The sequence below is a fragment of the Siniperca chuatsi genome, linkage group LG18 (assembly GCF_020085105.1).
Source record: "Siniperca chuatsi isolate FFG_IHB_CAS linkage group LG18, ASM2008510v1, whole genome shotgun sequence".
Lineage (NCBI taxonomy): Eukaryota > Metazoa > Chordata > Actinopteri > Centrarchiformes > Sinipercidae > Siniperca > Siniperca chuatsi.
In genome coordinates this window covers 25729563-25752833 of record NC_058059.1, presented here as the reverse complement: position 1 = coordinate 25752833, position 23271 = coordinate 25729563, and the positions used below count along the sequence as shown (strand labels likewise).

General features: G+C 38.7%; 1 protein-coding gene across 4 annotated transcripts in view; it reads left to right on the top strand.

Moving 5' to 3' along the window:
- nek6 (NIMA-related kinase 6) overlaps positions 1–23059 on the top strand; it is a 45042-nt gene extending 21983 nt beyond the window's left edge. Inside the window, exons 2-10 of one of the 4 annotated variants that reach the window (XM_044173486.1) lie at positions 1044–1140; positions 1363–1503; positions 2356–2418; positions 2725–2835; positions 3207–3315; positions 3773–3880; positions 5826–5893; positions 10230–10343; positions 19392–23059. In XM_044173486.1, the coding sequence (XP_044029421.1) occupies positions 1063–1140; positions 1363–1503; positions 2356–2418; positions 2725–2835; positions 3207–3315; positions 3773–3880; positions 5826–5893; positions 10230–10343; positions 19392–19502 (903 nt within the window). In that variant the 5' untranslated portion in view covers positions 1044–1062 and the 3' untranslated portion in view covers positions 19503–23059. Of the gene's footprint in view, positions 1–1043; positions 1141–1362; positions 1504–2355; positions 2419–2724; positions 2836–3206; positions 3316–3772; positions 3881–5798; positions 5894–10229; positions 10344–19391 lie in introns of all 4 variants that reach the window. The other 3 variants (XM_044173484.1, XM_044173485.1, XM_044173487.1) reach the window with 3 other exon arrangements.
- Positions 23060–23271: the final 212 nt, after the last annotated feature.

Sequence of the window (23271 nt, the reverse complement as noted above, 5' to 3'; positions counted from 1 at the left end):
TCGAAAAGTTAGCAAGCTGTTAGACTGCCAAAATAGCTACGGTTAGCGTTTGTGACATACCTTCATAATTGCACAGGTAAGATGATATATAGACCTTTCTCTTGCTTTGTGGCATTTTAGTACACATCCATGTTATTCTGTGCCCCTGGGTCATTAATTAGCCAGCAGCGCTCCCGTGATTGGTAGCCTATGTGCCTGTGCATGCCCTGTCTCTGCATTAAGCCAGACCTGATATGAGCCTTTCTAACACTCAGAATGGCACTACAGAACAGATTGTGGAATTACTAAATTCAAAGGGGGTTCGTCCTCTGGTGAATGTGAAGGTGCTCAGCAGCAGCAGAGTTAACCAGGGTTTTGCCACGATATTGCCTGGATATTTCCTGAGCTCATTCCACAGGATACAGGAATTATCAACAGGTCAGAGTCTTATGATGGAGGATTACTGATTATTTATTTATTTATTTATTGACAATATGCCAGTATTTGAGTAACTCTGTTTTGACCTAGATCTGGATCCAGATGCAGGTCTTTGACACATGTAGACAGCTCTGCAACCTGGGAGGATGTGTGCACTCTGAGAGATTCTGGTTACGGTTTGATATCAGCTCACACGCTGGATATCTGTGCTGTTCTGACTGGAATATTATGATCATAGTGGCACAGTCATCAAGCTTTCTATATTACTAATTTCATAAAATAATACGATTTAGGGAAATGTTCCTTTTGAGCTCATCCTGTCAGTGAGAAGAACATAAATACTGACCAGTATCTATGTACTCATTACTGAATTGTAATGTTGCAATTGTCAGGACATGCATATTACACACAGTTTCCATGGGCAAAGTCATTATGAAAGTTTAAGAAACCATATGCCACATGCAGCTGTTCTCTTTACAGCAGGTCATCTTGCTTTCACACTTTATTTCTGAATGCCTCTTATCACTTGAGTTTTGAGTGTTTTTATGCTCTGTAAAATAAAATGCTCTGTGACTGTAAATGTGCTGAATAAATGAAGATTTTAACATTTATCTTCTTTGTTACAGTAGTGGGTGTGATGCCACCATGGAGGCACAGAACAACAACCAGCCCACCATAAGCAACCATAACAATCTCTACAGGATTTCTGGTCAGGAAGATCAGGTAGGATGTCTAACCAGTAGACAGGTTCAAAGTACTTACAATAGAGAAAAAGCTGAATGTCCCAAAACATGTGGTGTCTATCATATTTCCTAATTTGTATAACATATATGTAAACACAACTACTTCTTGCAGTTAGCTCCCCCCTCTCTTCTAAACATGCTTTATAATGCACTGTAATGCATTACATTGGTAAACCTTTTAATATGGCGTTTTCTTGTACAGAAAAACGTGCCAAGCTGTAAGTACTGCTGCACTCTGGCAAACTTCCGGATTGAGAAGAAGATTGGTAGGGGCCAGTTCAGTGAGGTCTACAAAGCCACATACCTGCTGCAGGGGCAGCTGGTTGCACTCAAGAAAGTCCAGGTACAGTACCAGTAGTGTGTCTGATACTGTTTCAGGACTACTCCTTTGAATATTCTGACCTTATTCTAAATTCATAGAGATGCGCCTGTCAAGATTATTAGTACAAAGCATATGGTTTTATCAATTGGCCAATTTAATATTGTAAATATTTTATATATAATCAAAATTCTACCACTGCTGGCAAAACCGATGTAAAAATCTAGAGCCTGACTGATATATTGGCATTGTCGATAATACAGTATTGACCAATTTTAGTTAATAGTGGATATATTGGTTTCGACATATATATCGGCCGATAAGAAACAAGAAATTCCACTCATTCCACACATATGAACTTGAGGCTAAGGTGGTAGCTAATATGCAGGGGGCCACAAAAATACAAGAAATGCCAGAGATGTTTGAGGTCATTTAGAAACAGTGTCACCATTACATAGTTTGTGCACCAGAGAGCACTGTAAAATGTCCCACTGATCACATATCTTGGTTACAATTTGTTTAATGACCAAATTTAGGGGATTCCTCATTAAAAATGTTTTTTTACGCTATGTGTTTATGCTAAAAATAATCAGGAGATACAATATTTTTTAGATTATTTAAACTCTCAAATAATGATATTGATATTGGCCTCTAGTAAAGTCCACTTGATGTAATTCAGATTAGACCCTGATTGATACTGGAGTTTTGCCAATACTGATATTTAAAAGGTTTAAAAATCTGATAATATCTACTAATCTGACATATTGACTGATATATTTGTTTCTTTACATAAACACATAACATCATAAATTATAAAGATCCCTTAAATTTGGTTCTTAAAGAAGAAGTACTTACAGTATATCTTTGTCACTGCAGATCTTTGAGATGATGGATGCCAAGGCTCGTCAGGACTGCATCAAAGAGATAGATCTATTGAAGGTAAAGTTGATCAACCGCAGCCATTGTGTTCAGTGGGTCAGTGAGAAAAAGGAAGTATTGAAAGGTTTTCCAGCATTGTTTTAGAGGAAAAAATGAGGGTGAGGGCAAAAGCTCAGACAGCATTTGAATGGTTATTTAATACTTGTTTAAACAATGTCCACTGGTACAGATGATTTGATGCATTTGCCCACACTATCACTGTGAGCTCAGCTGTACTTATTGATTGTCTGAGCTGTTGTGTGTGTTAAAATGAAAAAATGACAAGTGTGTGGAAACAACCATTTTTCTCCTGTTTGTCCACTGCAGCAGCTGAATCACCCCAATGTAATCAAATACCTAGACTCCTTTATTGAAGACAATGAGCTCAACATAGTTCTGGAGCTGGCGGATGCTGGAGATCTGTCCCAGATGATAAAGGTAAGGAATTACCTTTATCTAAGTCCTCTGAGACTCACAGGCTTACCTCAGATTAAACAAGTACACTGATACTGCATGCAGGAATAAAAATACTTGTAAGATAAATTCATTACTGCTGTGTGAACCATTAGGGTTGAAAATGATAAAATGAGATGCCTGTACTACCCAGGAATTCTCTACAAAATGTACTCCCTTTTACCAAGGTCCATATTTTAGATACTAATCCAATTAATGTGAGATAAGAGCAATCCTTTGTCCCCAGTTCTCCAAAGTTCTCCACAGAATTTCAAGTAAATATGCTACATGTAGCACCTTTTAGATAAGCATTGAATGTTTCTATGGACTAACAATCCTTCCTTTTATCTGTTAAGTACTTCAAGAAGAAGAGGCGACTCATTCCAGAGAAAACTATATGGAAATATTTTGTGCAGCTCTGCAGCGCCCTGGAGCACATGCATTCACGCAGAGTAATGCACCGTGGTAAACAGCTACTCAAGATTTACTCATCTTCCTCTCAGTCCTCATGTACACCATGCACACTTTATCATCTCTGTGTTTGCTTCTATGGATATATTTATTCCTGTCATCCATCGTGCTCTATCCAAACCATCCTCTGACCTCATCTGTTTTGCATTCATATTTCTATTTCCTTTCTCAACTTCTTTCTTACTTTTAGTGTTATTTTACAGTCAAAATTCAAACACAGGAAGGTTGTAGAGTACATAACATAGTGTACATGTGACCATGGTTGTCTTCATCTTTCTCTACAGCCTACAATTTTCTTATTCTTCTGCCTAAACATTTCAGGTTTAGTACAGAAGTATAGTATGATTACAATAAAAAAGGGTGTGGATATTCCCAGGTTTAAGTGTTTGTGTGTGTGTGTGTGTGTGTGTGTGCGCGTGTGCGTGTGTGTGTGCGTGCATGCTTGAACCAGATATCAAGCCAGCCAACGTGTTCATAACAGCCACTGGGGAGGTAAAGTTGGGTGACCTGGGATTAGGCCGCTTCTTCAGCTCTAAAACCACAGCAGCACACTCCTTAGGTAAAGCACATACACATACATACATACATACATACATACATACATACATACATACATACATACATACAAAAAACATGAAAAAGTGATTGCCCCTCCTATTAAAACATAACTGGTTTATCACACCTGAGTTCAATTTCTCTAGCCACACCCAGGCCTGATTACTGCCACAACTGTTCTCAATCAATAAATCACTTAAATAGGACCTGCCTGACAAAGTGAAGCACAACAAAAGATCTTCAAAAGCTAGACATCATGCCGAGAGCCAAAGAAATTCAGGAACAAATGAGAAAGAAAGTAATAGAGATCTATCAGACTGGAAAATGTTATAAAGCCATTTCTAAAGCTTTGGGACTCCAGCGAACCACAGTGAGAGCCATTATCCACAAATGGCAAAAACACGGAACAGTGGTGAACCTTCCCAGGAGTGGCCGGCCGACCAAAATTACCCCAAGAGCGCAGCGACGACTCATCCAAGAGAAAAAGACCCCACAACAACATCCAAAGAACTGCAGGCCTCACTTGCCTCAGTTAAGGTCAGTGTTCATGACTCCACCATAAGAAAGAAACTGGGCAAAAATGGCCTGCATGGCAGAGTTCCAAGACGAAAACCACTGCTGAGCCAAAAGAACATTAAGGCTTGTCTCATTTTTGCCAGACAACATCTTGATGATCCCCAAGACTTTTGGGAAAATACTCTGTGGACTGACGAGACAAAAGTTGAACTTTTTGGACCATGTGTGTCCCATTACATCTGGTGTAAAAGTAACACAGCATTTCAGAAAAAGAACATCATACCAACAGTAAAATATGGTGGTGGTAGTGTGAAGGAGAATGTCCAACCATCTGTTCGTGACTTCAAGCTGAAGCGAACTTGAGTTCTGCAGCAGAACAATGATCCAAAACACACCAGCAAGTCGACCTCTGAATGGCTGAAGAAGAACAAAATGAAGACTCTGGAGTGGCCTAGTCAAAGTCCTGACCTGAATCCTATTGAGATGCTGTGGCATGACCTTAAAAAGGCAGTTCATGCTCAAAAACCCTCCAATGTGGCTGAATTACAACAATTCTGCAAAGATGAGAGGGCCAAAATTCCTCCACAGCACTGTAAAAGACTCAAGTTATCACAAACGCTTGATTGCAGTTGTTGCTGCTAAGGGTGGCCCAACCAGTTATTAGGTTTAAGGGGCAATCACTTTTCACACAGGGCCATGTAGGTTTGGATTTTGTTTTCCCTTAATAATAGCAACCTTCATTTAAAAACTGCATTTTGTGTTTACTTGTGTCATCTTTGACTAATATTTAAATTTGTTTGATGATCTGAAACATTTAAGTGTGACAAACATGCAAAAAAATAAGAAATCAGGAAGGGGACAAACACTTTTTCACACCGCTGTGTGTGTGTGTGTGTGTGTGTGTGTGTATATATATATATATATATATATATATATATATATATATATATATATATATATATGTGTGTGTGTATATGTGTGTATATGTATATATGTGTATATATGTGTGTATATGTGTGTGTATGTATATATATGTGTATATGTATATATGTATATGTATATATGTATTTATATATATAATACACAGAACATACATACACACATTGTACGTGAATGCATAGCACGTTTTTCTTTTATATTAGATCTTAATGCAAACAATATATTAAAGTTCAGCTGTATATTTTGCTGAAAAGTGCTGATTCAAAATATAAAATCTGATCAGTATGTCAGGTGTTCATTTTATATGCTAGTGTGTAAAGGCAATGATCAATAAGAGTTGATTCAGTGAGGGTTAATATGAACTTCGTCAATAAGGTACAACACCTCAACGTAATAAGGTACATCATGCTCAAATAGTTTTTTTGGTTTTTTTTAACTTTATTTATTTGTTACTCTCTCTGTCCCAGTGGGGACACCTTACTACATGTCACCAGAGAGGATCCATGAGAATGGATACAATTTTAAGTCCGATATCTGGTCCCTGGGATGTCTTCTGTATGAGGTAAGCTCACATACACTTTGACCTTTATTGACAGTGAATGATTCAGATAAATAACAACATCCTCACCTTGCAAGCAAAATATCCTGCTAGTGGACCCTGCAGACTGCAAAGTCCATTGCACCCCAAACAACATACTGGTGAATACCTGCAGTGGATCTAATGGCGTGTCTACACAGAAAGCGTTTTTCAGTCGTCCATCTCATGTCTGACGGAACAGATACGTGTGACGGCTCACATTTGTTTTTTTTGCAAGACAAAAGACAGAAGACTGACAGGACAACACGAGGAAAACAAAACAATAAATGCAGGACAATTAACAAAAGTCTAGCCAAAGAACAAGAGAACAATGTGACGTTGTCAAAGCTCAGGAAATGTAGGATTGGACCCAAATGCTGGATGACTTCAGTGGTTTATTTGATGAGAATAGCTTATAGGCAGGCAGGTAGGCAGGCAAGCAGGTTCGGGTAACAGATGCTCAAAAGCAAAAACACAGGCAAGACAGAAACAAAACAACTAGGACGAAGTAACAAAGGAAGTGGACCAGTATATGTACTGAGAGGCTGATGAGGGAATGAGATGCAGGTGAGGAGGTGAGTGGGTAAGGCCAGGCAACTGCAGAGCAGATGAAGGAAGTGGGAACAGGTGTGTAGATGGGTGGGGCAGTCAGGTGATGGGGAAAGGAGAGAATGTCCGAGGGCATCTGGTGGATAAATGGAAAATGTCAATGAATGGGCCTGGGGAATAGGGAATGCGGCTGGAGAGGAGGGACAGAGAGACAGACTGTGACATACATTAGTTGTCGGGTGTTGTGTTGTTGTTATTATTATTATTATTGTAATAATAATATCAGAAATAACAGTAATAATAAAAATATATATGAGCCTACTATGATAATATGAGCCTACTTTTGAGAATTGTGTCTCGTAGTAAACAGTCTTGCAATATAGTATACATTATTTTAGATTTAATACTGTGTATGTTACACTTTCCTGTCAGCGTTGTTAAAGAAAGCTTTGTAAAAGTATATGAAAAGCATCGTAGTTATGTATTCTATATACATATACTCAGGAATACTGAATTCCAGTTAACTTATAACTGAAAAGACTGGAGTCAAGGCACTAGCCTAGTATTTTTCATTCACCAAATGCAGAAAAAATCTAATGTTTGTTATTCAGCTGTGATCCCCATTAAAAATGTGCTGAAACACATCTGTCATCTGCAGGTTACAGCTTTTATTGTAGACAAATATTATATGAAATATTACATGCCTGTCAAAATCTTCAAAACATCACATAACAGAAGTTATCTCATTGCACTTTTCCTATAGAGCAGGTCTAGACCGTACTCTTTATAATATTATATACAGAGACCCAACAAATCCCACCATGAGCAAGCACTTGGCGACAGTGGCAAGGAAAATCTAACTTTTAACAGGCAGAAACCTCGGGCAGAACCAGACTCAAAGGTGGGCGGCCATCCGCCGCTGCCGTGTTGGGGTGAGAGTAGAATTTTAGAACCTAGAATTTTAAAATAGTAATAATGTAATGCTAGTGTTAATATTAATAAAGTAATAATAATAGGAATGATAGTCATAGGAATAATAATGACAATAATAGTAACAAAACCAATAACAACAACTGTACTAGTAGTAGTTGTCGAGCAGGAACACAGGGGCAGCAGGTGCCCCACAACCACATATCCAGTCTCTACAGCTCCGGTGGTAGAAATACCTGCTGAAAGCGACAGATGGAGAGAGGAGAGAAATGAGAAAGCACAAAACTATGGGAGAGAGAAGATGTCGAGTTAGTAACATGCAGTAAAGGGGTAAAAATGCATACAGACGGAGAGGGAGAGAAGGAGAGAGGAAAGAGGTGCAGCATGGGAAGTCTCCTGGCAGTCTAGGCCTATAGCAGCATAACTAAGGGATGGTTCAGAACTCACCCAAGCCAGCCCTAATTATAAGCTTTATCAAAGAGGAAAGTCTTAAGCCTCCTCTTAAATGTGGAGATGGTGTCTGCCTCCCGATCCCAAACTGGGATCTGATTCCACAGGAGAGGAGCTTGATAGCTGAAGGCTCTGGCTCCCATTCTACTTTTGGAGACTCTAGGAACCAGGAGTGACCCTGCATTCTGGGAGAGCAGTGTTCTAGTCGGGTAATAAGGTATTATGAGATCTTTAAGATATCATGGTGTCTGACCACTTACGAGCTTTGTAGGTGAGGAGAAGGATTTTAAATTCTATTCTGGATTTTACAGGGAGCCAGTGCAGAGAAACTAATATTGAAGAAATATGATCTCTTTTCCTAGTTCTTGTAAGTACACGTACCGCAGCATTCTGGATCAACTGGAGAGTCTTAAGGGACTTATTTGGGCAGCCTGATAATAAGGAATTGCAATAGTCCAACCTAGAAGTAACAAATGTATGGACTAGTTTTTCGGCATCATTTTGAGACAGGATGTGCCTGATTTTTGCAATGTTATGTATGTGAAAGAAGGCAGTCCTTGAAGTTTGTTTCATGTGGGAGTTAAAGGATCAATCCTGATCAAAGATAACTCCGAGGTTCCTTACAGTGGTGCTGGAGACCAGGGCGATGCCATCTAGAGTAACTTTATAGATAACATGTCTTGGTGGTGCTTGGGGCCAAGTACAATAACTTTAGTTTTGTCAGAGTTTAACATCAGAAAATTGCAGGTCATCCAGGTTTTTATGTCCTTAAGGCATGCTTGAAGTTTAGCTAACTGATTAGTTACATCTGGCTTGATCGATAGATATAATTGGGTATCATCTGCATAACAATGAAAGTTTATGGAGTGTTTCCTAATAATATTGCCTAAAGGAAGCATATATATAATGTGAATAGAATTGGTCCAAGCAGAGAACCTTGTGGAACTCCGTGACTAACTTTGGCGTGTACAGAGGACTCACTGTTAACATATACAAACTGAGATCAATCTGATAGATAGGATTTAAACCAGCTTAGTGCGTTTCCTTTAATGCCAATTGAATGTTCCAGTCTCTGTAATAGGATGTGATGGTCAATGGTGTCGACGGCAGCGGCGGATGGCCGCCTACCATTAAGTCTGGTTCTGCTCGAGGCGTCTGCCTCTTAAAAGGAAGTTTTTCCTTGCCATTGTCGCCAAGTGCTTGCTCATGGTGGGATTTGTTGGGTCTAAATAATATTATAAAGAGTACGGTCTAGACCTTCTCTATAAGAAAAGTGCAATGAGATAACTTCTGTTATGAATTGGCGCTTTTTACTCAATACAATTAACTTCATAATCTGTGTCCAGTGTTCTAAAGTGGTCTGTTAAAATTTGTTGTGCATTTGAAATGATTTAGTATCCTCACTATGAAAGATGTTAAAATTAATCGTGCTCACGTGTTTACATTACGGTTCTGGTCAAATACAAACGCTATTTTAATTGTCTAAAGCCCTGCTAGAAGCCCATAATACCAAACATCTCATACTCCTTATAATAAAAAAATGAGAAAAAAAATTGAAAACATACTGACAATTTGACAAACAATCCCAACTCAGGGTCCACTTTTCTAAACCCAGCTTATTCTTACCACATGTTGAGATGTGGGAAACAATTCACAGTCATCATTTAGTGTAAAAATGTATTCCAACTTCAGCTAAAGCTAATATGAGGCTTCAGCAGTCTGAATCATTTTAGAATGGGATCTCTTGGGGTTGTATAAACAGGAGGAATAATTAGCCAAAGTGCTTGCTCTAGGTGGGAATTGTTAGGTCTCTGTAAAAGAGTACGGTCTAGACCTGGTCTATAGGAAATATGCAATGACATAACTTCTGTTATAAATTGGCGCTATATAAATGGAATTGAATAATCATTTTCTGAAGTGTTCCTCCTCCAGGGAACATGTGCTCAGCAAATGTCACTGCAATCAACCTACAGTGTGACATTATGCAATGCAAGTGCAAACTGAGTATAATATGGTGCTGAAAGAAAGCTGATGTATTGGAATCATAGAGAATCAGTGTTCCCCTGAGGCACATCAATGTGCTCAGTCAATTTCATTGTATCTTGGTCTGTATAAGATTGTGCTTAATTCAATATTGTGCTGAATAGATGATCAGACTGACATCGCCATCTATAGGCACCACCACAAATGCTAACTAACTTTGTTATTTAATGCATTCATCTCTTGGATGTTAGTCAAGAGCAATATTATTAGGGTATTATTACTGGGTATTCCTAGTTGGACTTTTGAATTGTTTTTGTTTCCAGTGTTCACTGTCTACACCCACACCAGTACTTCTTTCTTTCTCCTCCCAAGAATTTCTCTCATCCAGCCTGTCTTCCTCTTTCTTTAGATGGCAGCGCTGCAGAGTCCATTTTATGGGGACAAGATGAACCTCCTTTCCCTCTGCCAGAAGATTGAGCAGTGTGATTACCCTCCCCTCCCACCTGACCATTACTCTGAGAAGGTAGAGCAACACAAAACTGACTGTTTGGCCTCAGTCATATTGAACCCTAATCTGATTTACATTATTCTCAGGGAGAAAAAATGTAAATGGACTGTACTTATATAGGGCCTTTCTAGTTTTCCAACCACTCAAAGCGCTTCACGCACTACATATCACATTCATCCCATTTACACACTGATGCCAGATGCTAACTGCTCATCAGTCCAAAGAAACTAACTAATCATTCACACACACTCACACAGAAGGCACAGCCTTCAGGAGCAATTTGGGGTTCAGTGTCTTGCCCAAGGACACTGTAAAGTTACTGTACCATTAATACAGATACTTACTCAGCCTATCGCCACATGGTAACATAAATCAGTCAAAAACTAATACTAACGGTATCAATAAGCATGAATCCAGTTCTTTTTGTCTATATAATTAATTACTATTGCTTCAAAGGTAAGTCATTGAGGCCACTTGGCAAGCTATTCCATACTATAAGTTAATGTGGTTGTTCTGTGTATGTCATATTTTGTCATATTTCACATATGTAATTGCATGTTTAGCCAACCTTAGCGCAGACTGGAAGCAGAGAAAACTACTAGCCTAGCAGATTAAAAGTGGAAAAACTCATTCCAACAACTCTAAAACTGTCTTATTTATTTGTCCTATATTGTTAGGTAGGGTTGTTCAGTTATGAGATGTTCAAACCTGACAACCCCACTATGACAACAGAATTTTTGCGGTCCTTTGTGTACTGTGTCCAGCAGTTATTGGTGAAGAAATAAATATATCATAAAATCATGATGTCTCAATTTTACATTTCTGTTCTACATGAGCTAAATAAGCAACATAGTATGCAAATAAGATAGTTTTGGAGCTCTTGAAAGGAATTGTTTGTTACTTTCGAGTTGCTAGAGTAGCAATTTTCCCTGTTTTTAGATTTTATGCTATGCTAGTGCTGTGCTATATCCTCAGTATGCTCAGTAGACTGATTCCCTTTTAGTGAAGCAAACAAACCTAGATACTAGAGATGGCACCACACTATTCCCAAGGCATGGAATATCAGTATGTAGAATGTCTTCTTCTTGTCAACAAATCCCATGTGCAGAGTCAAACCAACTATGAACGTAAATATTGTGTGTGTATCAAAGCCTGATATATCTGGGTGTCATAACCCAGTTCCTAGGCCATGACAAATACAGGAATGGACACAACGGATTACGTTACATTTAAGGTATTTATTGTAATAATGTAAACAACTAAAGAAATAACTACAAATGTGGAGTGTTAGTCAGTAACATCAGTGATGTAGATGTGAATGTGTGAGCATAATGGAGTGTAAGGTGTTGTAAAGCGAGATGAGTTTAAGTGAGAGACAGAGAGCCTGAGTAATGCTTTGGCTGAGCTTTTATCCTATGGGAGCGCTAGGCCCAGGTGCTCTGAATCTGGCTGGCGTTCGTCTGGTACCTTCAAGGATACATAGGAAAACACAGTAACTCATACAATACACCCCGCATATCAGCAGGTTAGACAGGGGCTGTTGTGCTCACTGTACCTATGTACCTGTACCAAACAAACACTGATACTTGCGTACCAACTCTGACAGTTCATTACTTTTTGACTCCGGCAGCTGACAACAACTTGTCCAGATTACAAAGCGATTCCGAATTTTTTAAGCGCCCATACAGCAGACTACTGTCTGGCTCCGGCACTCCATCTCCCTCATTCACCAAAGCCTCTAAAGTCAGAACAAGCACTGGGCGCACACCATCCTTAATATCCTGACCCAGGTCCGTGTCAACTACATGCCTATAGTATGGTTTCAGGAGATTAACATGACAGTCGTTTTGCTTTCTTTCGTCCTGGTGTTGCCACAACATAATTCAAATCGGAGATTTTCTCAGCGATGGTGTACGGACTTCGCCTGAAATGGCAAGACAAACAATAGGCATAAGTGCGAGAACCTGGTCTCGCGGACTGAACTCATGTTGCTCTGTACGACGGTCACACAACTTTTTCATGCCATACATCCAGCTACAAACAAACAATGTCTGAACCCATTGACATAATCAGTAAGGTTCCTCGGTGGCTCAGTATCAACACACGTATCTTTCAGCACTGCCAAGGGACCACGCACATTATGTCCAAAGACCAACTCATTTGGGCTAAAGTCCATACTTTCCTGTACAACCTCCCTTGCAACCAAAATTAGCCACAGAAGCCCCTCTTCCCAGCTTCTAACTAGCTCAGTACAGTACACACACAGAAGAGACTTAAGAGTCTGGTGGAATCTTTCCAAGGCACCTTGGCTTTGCACATGATAAACCGATGATTGGTTGTTTAATGCGCAACAGCTTCAACACTTTGACCCTGGAATTTGACCCTTGGTCGCTCTGGATTACTTTACGAATGTAAAATATTTAAATTAACTGTGACAATGTGTAGTAATAGGAGTATGCTCATTCTGGGCACTAGTTCTGTGTTTGTCACTAGGTTCACCCCAGTGTGTCGGCCAGAACACCACTTAAGGCCAAATCTTCCAGAGTATGAAATAAAGAGCTGAGAGATGGTTGATATGCTGTTTATTTCTTCCCTTTGCAGCAACATATATACAGGTTGGTAGTCATACAATAGCAGCTGCTTATGTCTGGTTGTGGTTTCTATATAGAGAAAGAATTACAAATACAACTGAATGAAGGATAATGTATTAATTTCACCAATAGGCAGTAATATGCATAATATTACCAAACCTAATATAAACAATAATCAGGAGTGATACAAATATAACTACATGTCTCTTAACCTTCAATAATTGTAAATAGAGGAACTAATCAAATGGCTACAAATACAGTGGTGTGAAAAAGTGTTTGCCCCCTTCCTGATTTCTTATTTTCTTGCATGTTTGTCACACTTAAATGTTTCAGATCATCAAACAAATTTAAATATTAGTCAAAGATAACACAAGTAAACACAAAATGCAGTTTTTAAATGAAGCTTGTTATTATTATAGGAAAACAAAATCCAAACCTACATGGCCCTGTGTGATAAAGTGATTGCCCTCTAAACCTTAATAGCTAGATGGGGCACCCCAACAACTGCAATCAAGCGTTTGCGATAACTTGAGTCTTTTACAGCGCTGTGGAGGAATTTTGGCCCTCTCATCTTTGCAGAATTGTTGTAATTCAGCCACATTAGAGGGTTTTCGAGCATGAACTGCCTTTTTAAGGTCATGCCACAGCATCTCAATAGGATTCAGGTCAGGACTTTGACTAGGCCATTCCAGAGTCTTCATTTTGTTCTTCTTCAGCCATTCAGAGGTGGACTTGCTGGTGTGTTTTGGATCATTGTTCTGCTGCAGAACTCAAGTTCGCTTCAGCTTGAAGTCACGAACAGATGGTTGGACATTCTCCTTCAGGAGTTTTTGGTAGACAGCAGAATTCATGGTTCCATTTATCACAGCAAGTCTTCCAGGTCCTGAAGCAGCAAAACAGCCCCAGACCATCACACTACCACCACCATATTTTACTGTCGGTATGATGTTCTTTTTCCGAAATGCGGTGTTACGTCAGATGTAATGGGACACACACGGTCCAAAAAGTTCAACTTTTGTCTCGTCAGTCCACAGAGTATTTTCCCAAAAGTCTTGGGGATCATCAAGATGTTGTCTGGCAAAAATGAGACAAGCCTTAATGTTCTTTTGGCTCAGCAGTGGTTTTTGTCTTGGAACTCTGCCATGCAGGTCATTTTTGCCCAGTCTCTTTCTTATGGTGGAGTCATGAACACTGACCTTAACTGAAGCAAGTGAGGCCTGCAGTTCTTTGGATGTTGTTGTGGGGTCTTTTTCTGACCTCTTGGATGAGTCGTCGCTGCGCTCTTGGGGTAATTTTGGTCGGCCGGCCACTCCTGGGAAGGTTCACCACTGTTCCGTGTTTTTGCCATTTGTGGATAATGGCTCTCACTGTGGTTCGCTGGAGTCCCAAAGCTTTAGAAATGGCTTTATAACATTTTCCAGTCTGATAGATCTCTATTACTTTCTTTCTCATTTGTTCCTGAATTTCTTTGGCTCTCGGCATGATGTCTAGCTTTTGAAGATCTTTTGTTGTGCTTCACTTTGTCAGGCAGGTCCTATTTAAGTGATTTATTGATTGAGAACAGTTGTGGCAGTAATCAGGCCTGGGTGTGGCTAGAGAAATTGAACTCAGGTGTGATAAACCACAGTTAAGTTATGTTTTAATAGGAGGGGCAATCATTTTTTCACACAGGGCCATGTAGGTTTGGATTTTGTTTTCCCTTAATAATAACAACCTTCATTTAAAAACTGCATTTTGTGTTTACTTGTGTTATCTTTGACTAATATTTAAATTTGTTTGATGATCTGAAACATTTAAGTCTGACAAACATGCAAAAAAAAAAGAAATCAGGAAGGGGGCAAACACTTTTTCACACCACTGTACATTTCCCTTTTACGCTATCACAGCATTCCAAAACAGTCATTACAGGAGATCCTCAGACATATTATGACTGTTAAGTTACTGCTAATGTTGACATAACACTTCCTGTTATTTGTGATTCGTGTTAAATCCTCCCACTGACAAATCAGCAGGATGCTTTTATTGTGGAAAACCTACAGGCATGCTATGTTCTGTCACCTGTTGGATCACAGAAATCAAGGCTTGGGCCAAAGAATGAGTCTGCCTTCCTTTTCCAACATTTTAACAATAACAATAAACCCGAGTCAGGATAAACTGAACACACACCTCTGTGCACTGTTTTTTATAGACCAAAAATGTCCCTCCTTCTGTGGTGGATTCTCCACCTATTTTTCTAAGAATAATCCAACTTTTCCAAGAAACAATGGTGTCATGCTTATAAAACTGGGCTCTGGTACTGAAATCTTTCCATCCATCTGTCTTCAGGGTGTTTCGACTGTATTTTTTAAAACTTTAATACTTTCACACCTTATATGTTCTAATACATTTCTTCAACTTCAGTAGTGTTATACATCACAACAAAATTGGTGTTAATCACTATACTAAGTGCACAGGTGATGTCAGTTACGTCATACCACCAGAACATAAGTTGGCTCCCCTGACAGAATTACCAGCACTGAATAAATAGATACCAGTACATGAGGCATAGAAGCACCATATGGGTAATGGTACTTAATAACACTAACGTGTAACTTTGGGGCCTTTTCTACACAACACCTTAACCAAGGCCTTAGTCATAATCAACCTCAATGGATATGGCCAGGTTCATGGTCTGGCAAGCTGTGTTACCGAAGTCCTCCAGGATCAGATATGCAGCTGGATACCTGGTGTTCTGACACATCACTGTAAGCAGATATTTACAATTGAATGTGGCAACAGACCCACACAGTCCACAATGAGATGTGTAAATGGTTCACTCACAGCTGGGATAGGCTACAGTGGCGCAGGCTTGACACTCTGATTTGGATTTCCTGTTAGCTGGCACATGTAGCAGGTTTTAATGTACTTACCAGGCAAGCCATTTCCCAAAAGAAAGTGTATACTTTCGGTAGGCAACGACAGACGCACACCAACAGACACCTCGCCCTTAACCGGCTCACAGTTCAGAACCACAACTGAGCACACTGTCATTGGTATCGGTCTTCCCCAATAAGCAAAACAGAGTTAACAAAGTAGGAATTGTAGACCCCTACATCCCTCAGGATTTTATTGGGACTTTCACTTCCCACAAGTGACATGAGCTCATCTCAAATGAAAGGAGCATAAGCTGCCAAAACATCCAGTTCACAAGAGTGAGAGGTAAGAACCGTAACATTAGTTTTCACTCCCTTGGTTTTAGCCTTTAGCACAGCACAATCTGCCTTCCAGTGTCCTTTCTCATGACAATAGTTAGATATTACTATTGTCAAAATTGCCACCTGCTTTAAAGTCAGATTTCAACAAACCAACTTTCTTTGAATGCTACATCTCAAACGAAACAGCATAAGCACTATTTCCTTGCCAACCAAAATCATCGCAAGCCACAGAGCGCTCTCTGAAACTACTCTTATAGAGTAACACATACTCATCAGCTGACACAGCAGCAATAATGTGTACAATGCTTTGCCAAAATCATCAAGTCACACAGATCATCAAAAGTAATAACATCAAGTGCAGTTAACCACAGCTTAAAGTGAGTTGACAGGTCTCTGGCAAACTCCATATATGTTGACCATTTTTTCTCTCCAAGGACCTAAAATGTCGGCGATACAGCAAATGATGTGGGCTTTGTAGACAATTGGCAAACTTTCTGGGGAAGACCTGGTCTAATTAGGAGAGACAGCCTCTTATCCCACTTTGGATGGAGCAGCTCTCATATCTAGAAATCTGACCAAGTTTATTAGTGGACCTAAACCATGACAACCTAGAGTTGAAACTTTGGGATTTGGGATTTGTTGGGTCTCTGTAATTAATATTATAAAGAGTACGGTCTAGACCTGCTCTATAGGAAAAGTACAATGAGATAACTTCTGTTATGAATTAGCGCTATATAAATAAATAAAATTGAATTGAAATTGAGACCAGGAGGTAGAGTTGCAGTCCTACACGCTTCTCTGCTCTTCCAGAGCAGTTAATCACCCAAAACTCCTTATTGACAGTGTCTGCCCCCTGACCAATTAAATTAATTAAATCAAAAGAGGAGTTATACATAAAAACCCAAACAAATTACCACAGCTGAAATAGCACAACAAAATAGGAGAATTAACTGGGGACTCTTAAACATCAGATCTCTGTCATCTAAAGCTGTGCTAGTGAACGATTTAATATCAGAGTATCATATTGACTTATTCTGTCTTACTGAAATCTGGCTGGGTTATGAAGAATATGTTAAATGAATAAATAAATAAATGAATCCACTCCGCCCAGTCATGTTAATACTCACATTCCTCGAGGCAACGGCCAAGGAGGTGGAGTTGCAGCCATCTTTGACTCAAGCCTAAACCTAAACTAAATTATAACTCATTCGAAAGCCTTGTTCTTAGTCTTTCACACCCAACCTGGAAAACACTACATTTGTTGTAGTGTACCGCGCTCCTGGTCCTTATTCTGAATTTTATTAATACGTTTTTTTTTTATCAAGTTTAGTCCTTAAAACAGATAAAGTAATTATTGTAGGTGATTTTAACAACCACTATTACTAATATTAGTCTTATTATTATTATCATTATTATTCCTATCATTATTATTATTATTTTATTAATATTACCATTACCAATTTGCATTGTGCTACTATATGCACTCTTACCTCCTGCTCTCGCTCTCTCTCTCTGTCTCTGTCTGCCTCCCTCTTAACCCAACCGGCAGCGGTAGATGGCCGCCCACCCTGAGTGTGGTTCTGCTCAAGGTTTCTGCCTCTAAAAGGAAGTTTTTTCCTTGCCACTCTCACCAAGTGGTTGCTCATGGTGGGAATTGTTGGGTCTCTGTAAATAATATTATAAAGAGTATGGCCTATACCTACTCTATAGGAAAAGTGCAATGAGCTGTGTCTTGATCAGTGTCTTGATCAGTTTCACCTGTCTCGTTGTGTCCCTAACCTAAGTGTATTTAGTCTGTGTCCTTCCTTTGTTCTGTGTCAGTTTGTCGTTGTATGTCTGTCAAGTGCCTTGGTTTGTTGTTCTCTTGTACCTTGCCTGTCTGTGGATTTTGCCTGCCCATTGTTGGACTTGTGTTTCTGTTTTGGACTGCTACCTGCTGAGACAATTCAGTGTAAGCTTTTCTTGTTAATAAAATTATTGATCGGCACCAGCTCTACCTGCTTGTCTGCGTTTCGATCCTATTCCATTGTATACTCCTGCTTGACACACCTTAACAATTTTAACTCTTTTTAAATTGTATTTAAATGTATTTTTATATTGCCCTATGTTGCTTTTGTGTTTTATGTATAGCACTCTTAATTGCCTTGTTGTTGAAATGTGCTATACAAATAAATTTGCCTTGCTTTTCGTATAGCTAGAGCTATCCTCAAAACTCAAAGATGAATAAGCTTCTTGTGCTTTTGACACTGAAGCAAAAGGGCGGAGTCTGCATCAGGCCCATTTCTAGCCTTTGTCACTAGTTCAGACAACAAGAAAAAAGTGTCAGGGTGTTGAATGACAAATAAATGTTCCTTGTTATTAAGTTATTAACATCAAAGCGATACACAGAAGACCTGGGCACCTGTCTGCCCTGATCCTCACTGGACAATTTGCCAATCTTTGACCATAGACAAATGATATCCCTCCAAATCTAGTTTTGCTTTCTCAAATTGCTGGCAGATCCTCTCAACCTCAATTTGCTTTTTTTAATTTCCAATTCGGGTTTCATTTTTTCATGTTCCATCTGCAATACCAAAATCTCTTTCTGTTGCTCAAAAGTTAATCCTGGCGTCTGAAAAGAAAAATTCAATTCAGTTAAATTTTATTTTTATAGAACCAATTCATAACAGAAGTTATCTCATTGCACTTTCCTATAGAGCAGGTCTAGACTGTACTGTAATATTATTTACAGAAACCCAACAATAAATCAGATAAAGCAGTTCGTACACCACATATCAGCAGGTGAGACAGGGGCTGTCACATGTGCCATAGAGCTCCATTGTTCTCCAAAAACTTTGAGTCATAGCGTTCCTGACATTTTCCTTCATCACCATGAATGCACGCACAGTAGTTTATTTTGATTCAATCCCACATACGCCATCCTGCTTCCCCAAATACTCACTAGAGCACCAAATGTGGATTAATTTGCCGGTGAATATAGTCCCCAACAGATGCACTGTTTCCTCCTGTTTGAGGAACGCTTGATAAAAATTACAGTGGCCAGCTGTTTTAGGAAATTAGGGAGCGTTTTTTTTTTAACAAACTACATATTTGTGAGGCTTTTATAACAGTTAATGCATTGTGGCTGAGTGCAACAGACAAGATAGAAAAGTCATAGTATTTAGAGAAGGACTAACACGTTATTGGTTTTGGTCTTTTCATGGGATTTGTTAACAATGAGAAACATTTTGAATAACACCAGCCTTATTCTCTAAGCTAATACAGCCCACTTTTCACAGCTGCGGGACCTGGTTAGCATGTGCATCAGCCCGGACCCAGACCAGCGGCCGGACATCATCTTTGTGCTGCAGATCGCCAAACAGATGCACATGTGGACTTCAAGCACCTGAGCACCATTTCTGCTCCAAGCCCCCTCTTTGCTCAGTCTGAGGACTGCTAGAAGTAAGCTCTGCCTGATCCTGCAGAAAAGTGTTTGTTTTACCCTTATCTGGACAGGAGGAAACCATGGAAAGACTTGCACAAGTGGACTGTGATGTCTTGGCGTCCAAACACCCACTTATTTTCTGTCATGGAGGATGTAAAGAGATGCATTATGGTGCAGCACTCTTGGAGAGTGGAGTTTATGAAACCACACTTGTGAGAGGGGACTGCATTAATGCCCTTTTCTTTGAGCTGAGGATAGAAAGCTATGTCTCACTATGATCACAGATTTCTTTAAGCTTTTTTCTTGTATAACTCCACAGGGTTTGCATTCCAACTTGTGTCAGGTAAATGTGTGCAGTAGCGTTGAGCAATTTGTCATCTATCGTCTGTTATTGTAATCAAGGTTTTTTTAATATTGTCAATTTAAGTACATAATTTAGGGGTCTAAATGGACTTAGTTAATAGTTATTAGAAATAACTAAGTCAGATTTCTCTGAGAATGATTTCTGAAAGGATGCAGCTTTGCCTAACTGCTAGCTTGCAGTGAGTCTATTGTGATGGAGATCATCTAGAAAACTTGACATGTGATACATATATTTATTTCTATTAGAAGAAGGTCTTCTGTGTGGAAGCCAGAGTGACTGGTGGTTTCTAACTTTTCTAGGCCCAGTATCTCAAGACAATCATTTAAACATTATCTTCAGGTTGTAGAGCACTTAGTTTTTTAAGGCCTGTTTTCCCAAAATAGACTAAAAATTGACAAAATAATCTTGATTCAAGGTCTACTCACTAGCTTTTCCCAAAGCTTTCAACCACATCCCATCTGCTAATGAATTGCCACAGTGCCCACTTGCGTGTTAAGACTGCAGAGAGAGAAGGTTTATCAGACCTCACTGGGACACAGCTAGTTAACTAAGCTCTCCTGTCATTCATGCAAATAGAAACGCATGGCTTAGTAGAGCTCAGGTGCTTTGTTGGTTTGATTTTATTTTCAATAAAATGATAAGTAGGATCAACCATACAGCATTACAGTCACAAACAATTCAATTTAATTTATTCATATAGCACCAATTCATAACAGAAGTTATCTCATTGCACTTTTCCTATAGAGCAGGTCTAGACCATACTCTTTATAAAAAACAGATGACAGTAAAAGACACATTCTGTGGCTGGGAAGAGTAATTAAATGGAGTAATCAAGATGATGATGAGACAGGCAGGGAGGGTCTAACAAAAGATTTATTGAGTGACATTATGGGAATTGTTGAATACTTGACCAATACTGTATACTAGAAGTCATGGTATATCAGCCTCTGCTGCTACAGTTTTGACCATCCTTTATTATTTAAATTTTAAATTTTAACTGTCTTGCAAGTCCCCCAACATTATAGGAGTACAGTTCTAAATCGCTGAAGTAACCCTTTAAGTCATGATTGCAGTTACCTTGGTATAACAAGACAATGAAGTTGTGATCTTTAGATAACAGGCCTAAAAAAATCATTATCATCCACCACAGCCCCTCTTGGCTTCCAGTTGTCTTTATTTTTGATAAGGATTGGACTTTTATTTTTCTCATTGCCCAGTCTAATTTGTGAACTAAGTAAGTGTCCTTGTTCCTGGATGTAATACTCGCAAACTGCGCCACCCTCTGACTTTACCCTTTTAGCTCCTTATACTCAGTATATTTTGAATTTATTGTTGATTTTTTGTTGCCTAAATACTTATATTTTGCATATTCAGTGTTGATAGTAGAATTAAGAAAGGAAGAAAAAACATTTTGTTTAAGGACAATAAAAAGATTAACAACTTAAACACACACACACACACACACACACACTGTTCTAGAATAGTACTAGTAGTAGAATAATTTGTGCCGGGGTGGTGGATGTTGTTTAGTATTCCAAAGAATGTTGCATATGATTGCAGTTTTATATGATGTACAATACCAGAATGCAGTTTATGATTTCTTCAGTGTTTATATGTGCAAATATAAACCATTGTTACTGTGAAACTGTAGACACCATAGAAATGTGTGCTGTGAAAGTCATTTTGATAGGTAGTGCTAAACAAGAATATGTTCTTATGTAAGGATCATATCTAATGCACAGTGCCTTATACCACACAGAGGAACTGAACATTCTTGTATTCATTTGCTAACCCTCTAGACCCTATAGTGCCCCAGAACGCCGTTCTATATTTCACTATAGTGCCCGTCATTTTAAAATCATCCTGTGTATCAAAACACAGAAAAGTCCTGAGCTTTGTATTGTAGCTACTTTAAGTTGATTTTGTTTAGCGGATTTCCACCCTAGTGAGGACTGACCGGGTCGCGGCGACTTTTCTACATATAAATTAGGCGACTTGTTCTTATAGAAATTGCCAAATAGACTACCTACTACCACATTTCTGTTGTTTGTTCTTATCATTGCTGTGTGGGTTGACGTGTGGGACATTTCTCTTTTATTCTGAAAGCCTAGCCTTATCCAGTGAAGCATCTGTTTTGTTAGACTGAATATTGACTCACAAAGCAAACGGAGAGAAATTTTGTGGATCACATATTCATTATAAAATTGAGCTGAAGTTACTTCTTCTTTTAGGTAGACTGAGATGCATTTCTCATTGAATGTTTTGATTGTTTGGCATAATTATATATTAATTTCATGTAGGTCTACACCAAAGTAAAAATAGGGTAGGATTATAGCTATATTTGTTGACAAAGCAGATGGGTAGAAATGTTGTGGATCACATTCTTGTTGTAAAATTGATTTGGAGTTACTTTATCTTTGTTTAGAATCCATTGCATATCTCATTGAATATTTAGATTGTTTGGCATCATTACAGTTATTCATTTCACATTATGTAGGCTACAAGTAAAAATAGCCTAAATAGGATGTTATTGTTGGCTATTATTAGCTCACTTGGAGTACAGTTTGTAGTGACTTGCAGTTTTGATAGAAAAAAAGTGTGTGTGAGGAAGATAGGATAAATTGTGAAGTTAAAGGAAATAGCTATTTACAAATTTTAGTTCTATTTGTTGTTTTGTCTGGTGTTTTTTTATGTGTTGAATCAAACTCGGTCTAAACAGCTACACCCTTTCACATATTTGGTATAAATTAAAGAGGAAGTTGTGTTTTAAAATGAACACAACTTGTGATTGTCATTTTCTTTTTGTTTTTGAGATAGAGCTGTTTGTTTGGATTGAGTAGGAAAATGCTAATTTAAGTGAGGGTTCTCAGTGCTCCACTGCAGCAACATTCTAGAATTCAACTGGGGTCTAGAGGGTTAATGACAACTTGTATTCTATGCTAATAAAATAAATGTATTGCATACACAGGAAGGGAAGTTTAGAGTTTTCATCATGTTTAGACAACTTATGTATTGTATCTTTATCTTCCATCTACTGTACTTATTGTGACTTTTCACTCAAAGTATTGTGTCTCAATGTTTTTACCAACTGTGCAACATGACATTAAATTTAGCTCTAAGCGGAATCACTTTAAGTGCTTCCTCTTTCTTTTAAAAGACTTTTTTGTAGCTCTTAATGAGTCTTGTAAGTTTATTATTCAAATTATGAAGCAACACACAAGTAAATGATTTACATGCTTCCTATATACACACTGCTGTTCTCATGAGCCCCAAAATCATGAAAGGAAAAGAGACAGTCTTTGTAAAACTGACATACTTACAGACATGTGGCTTGCAAAGAAACAAACCCTTCTGAGAAGACAGCCCTTGT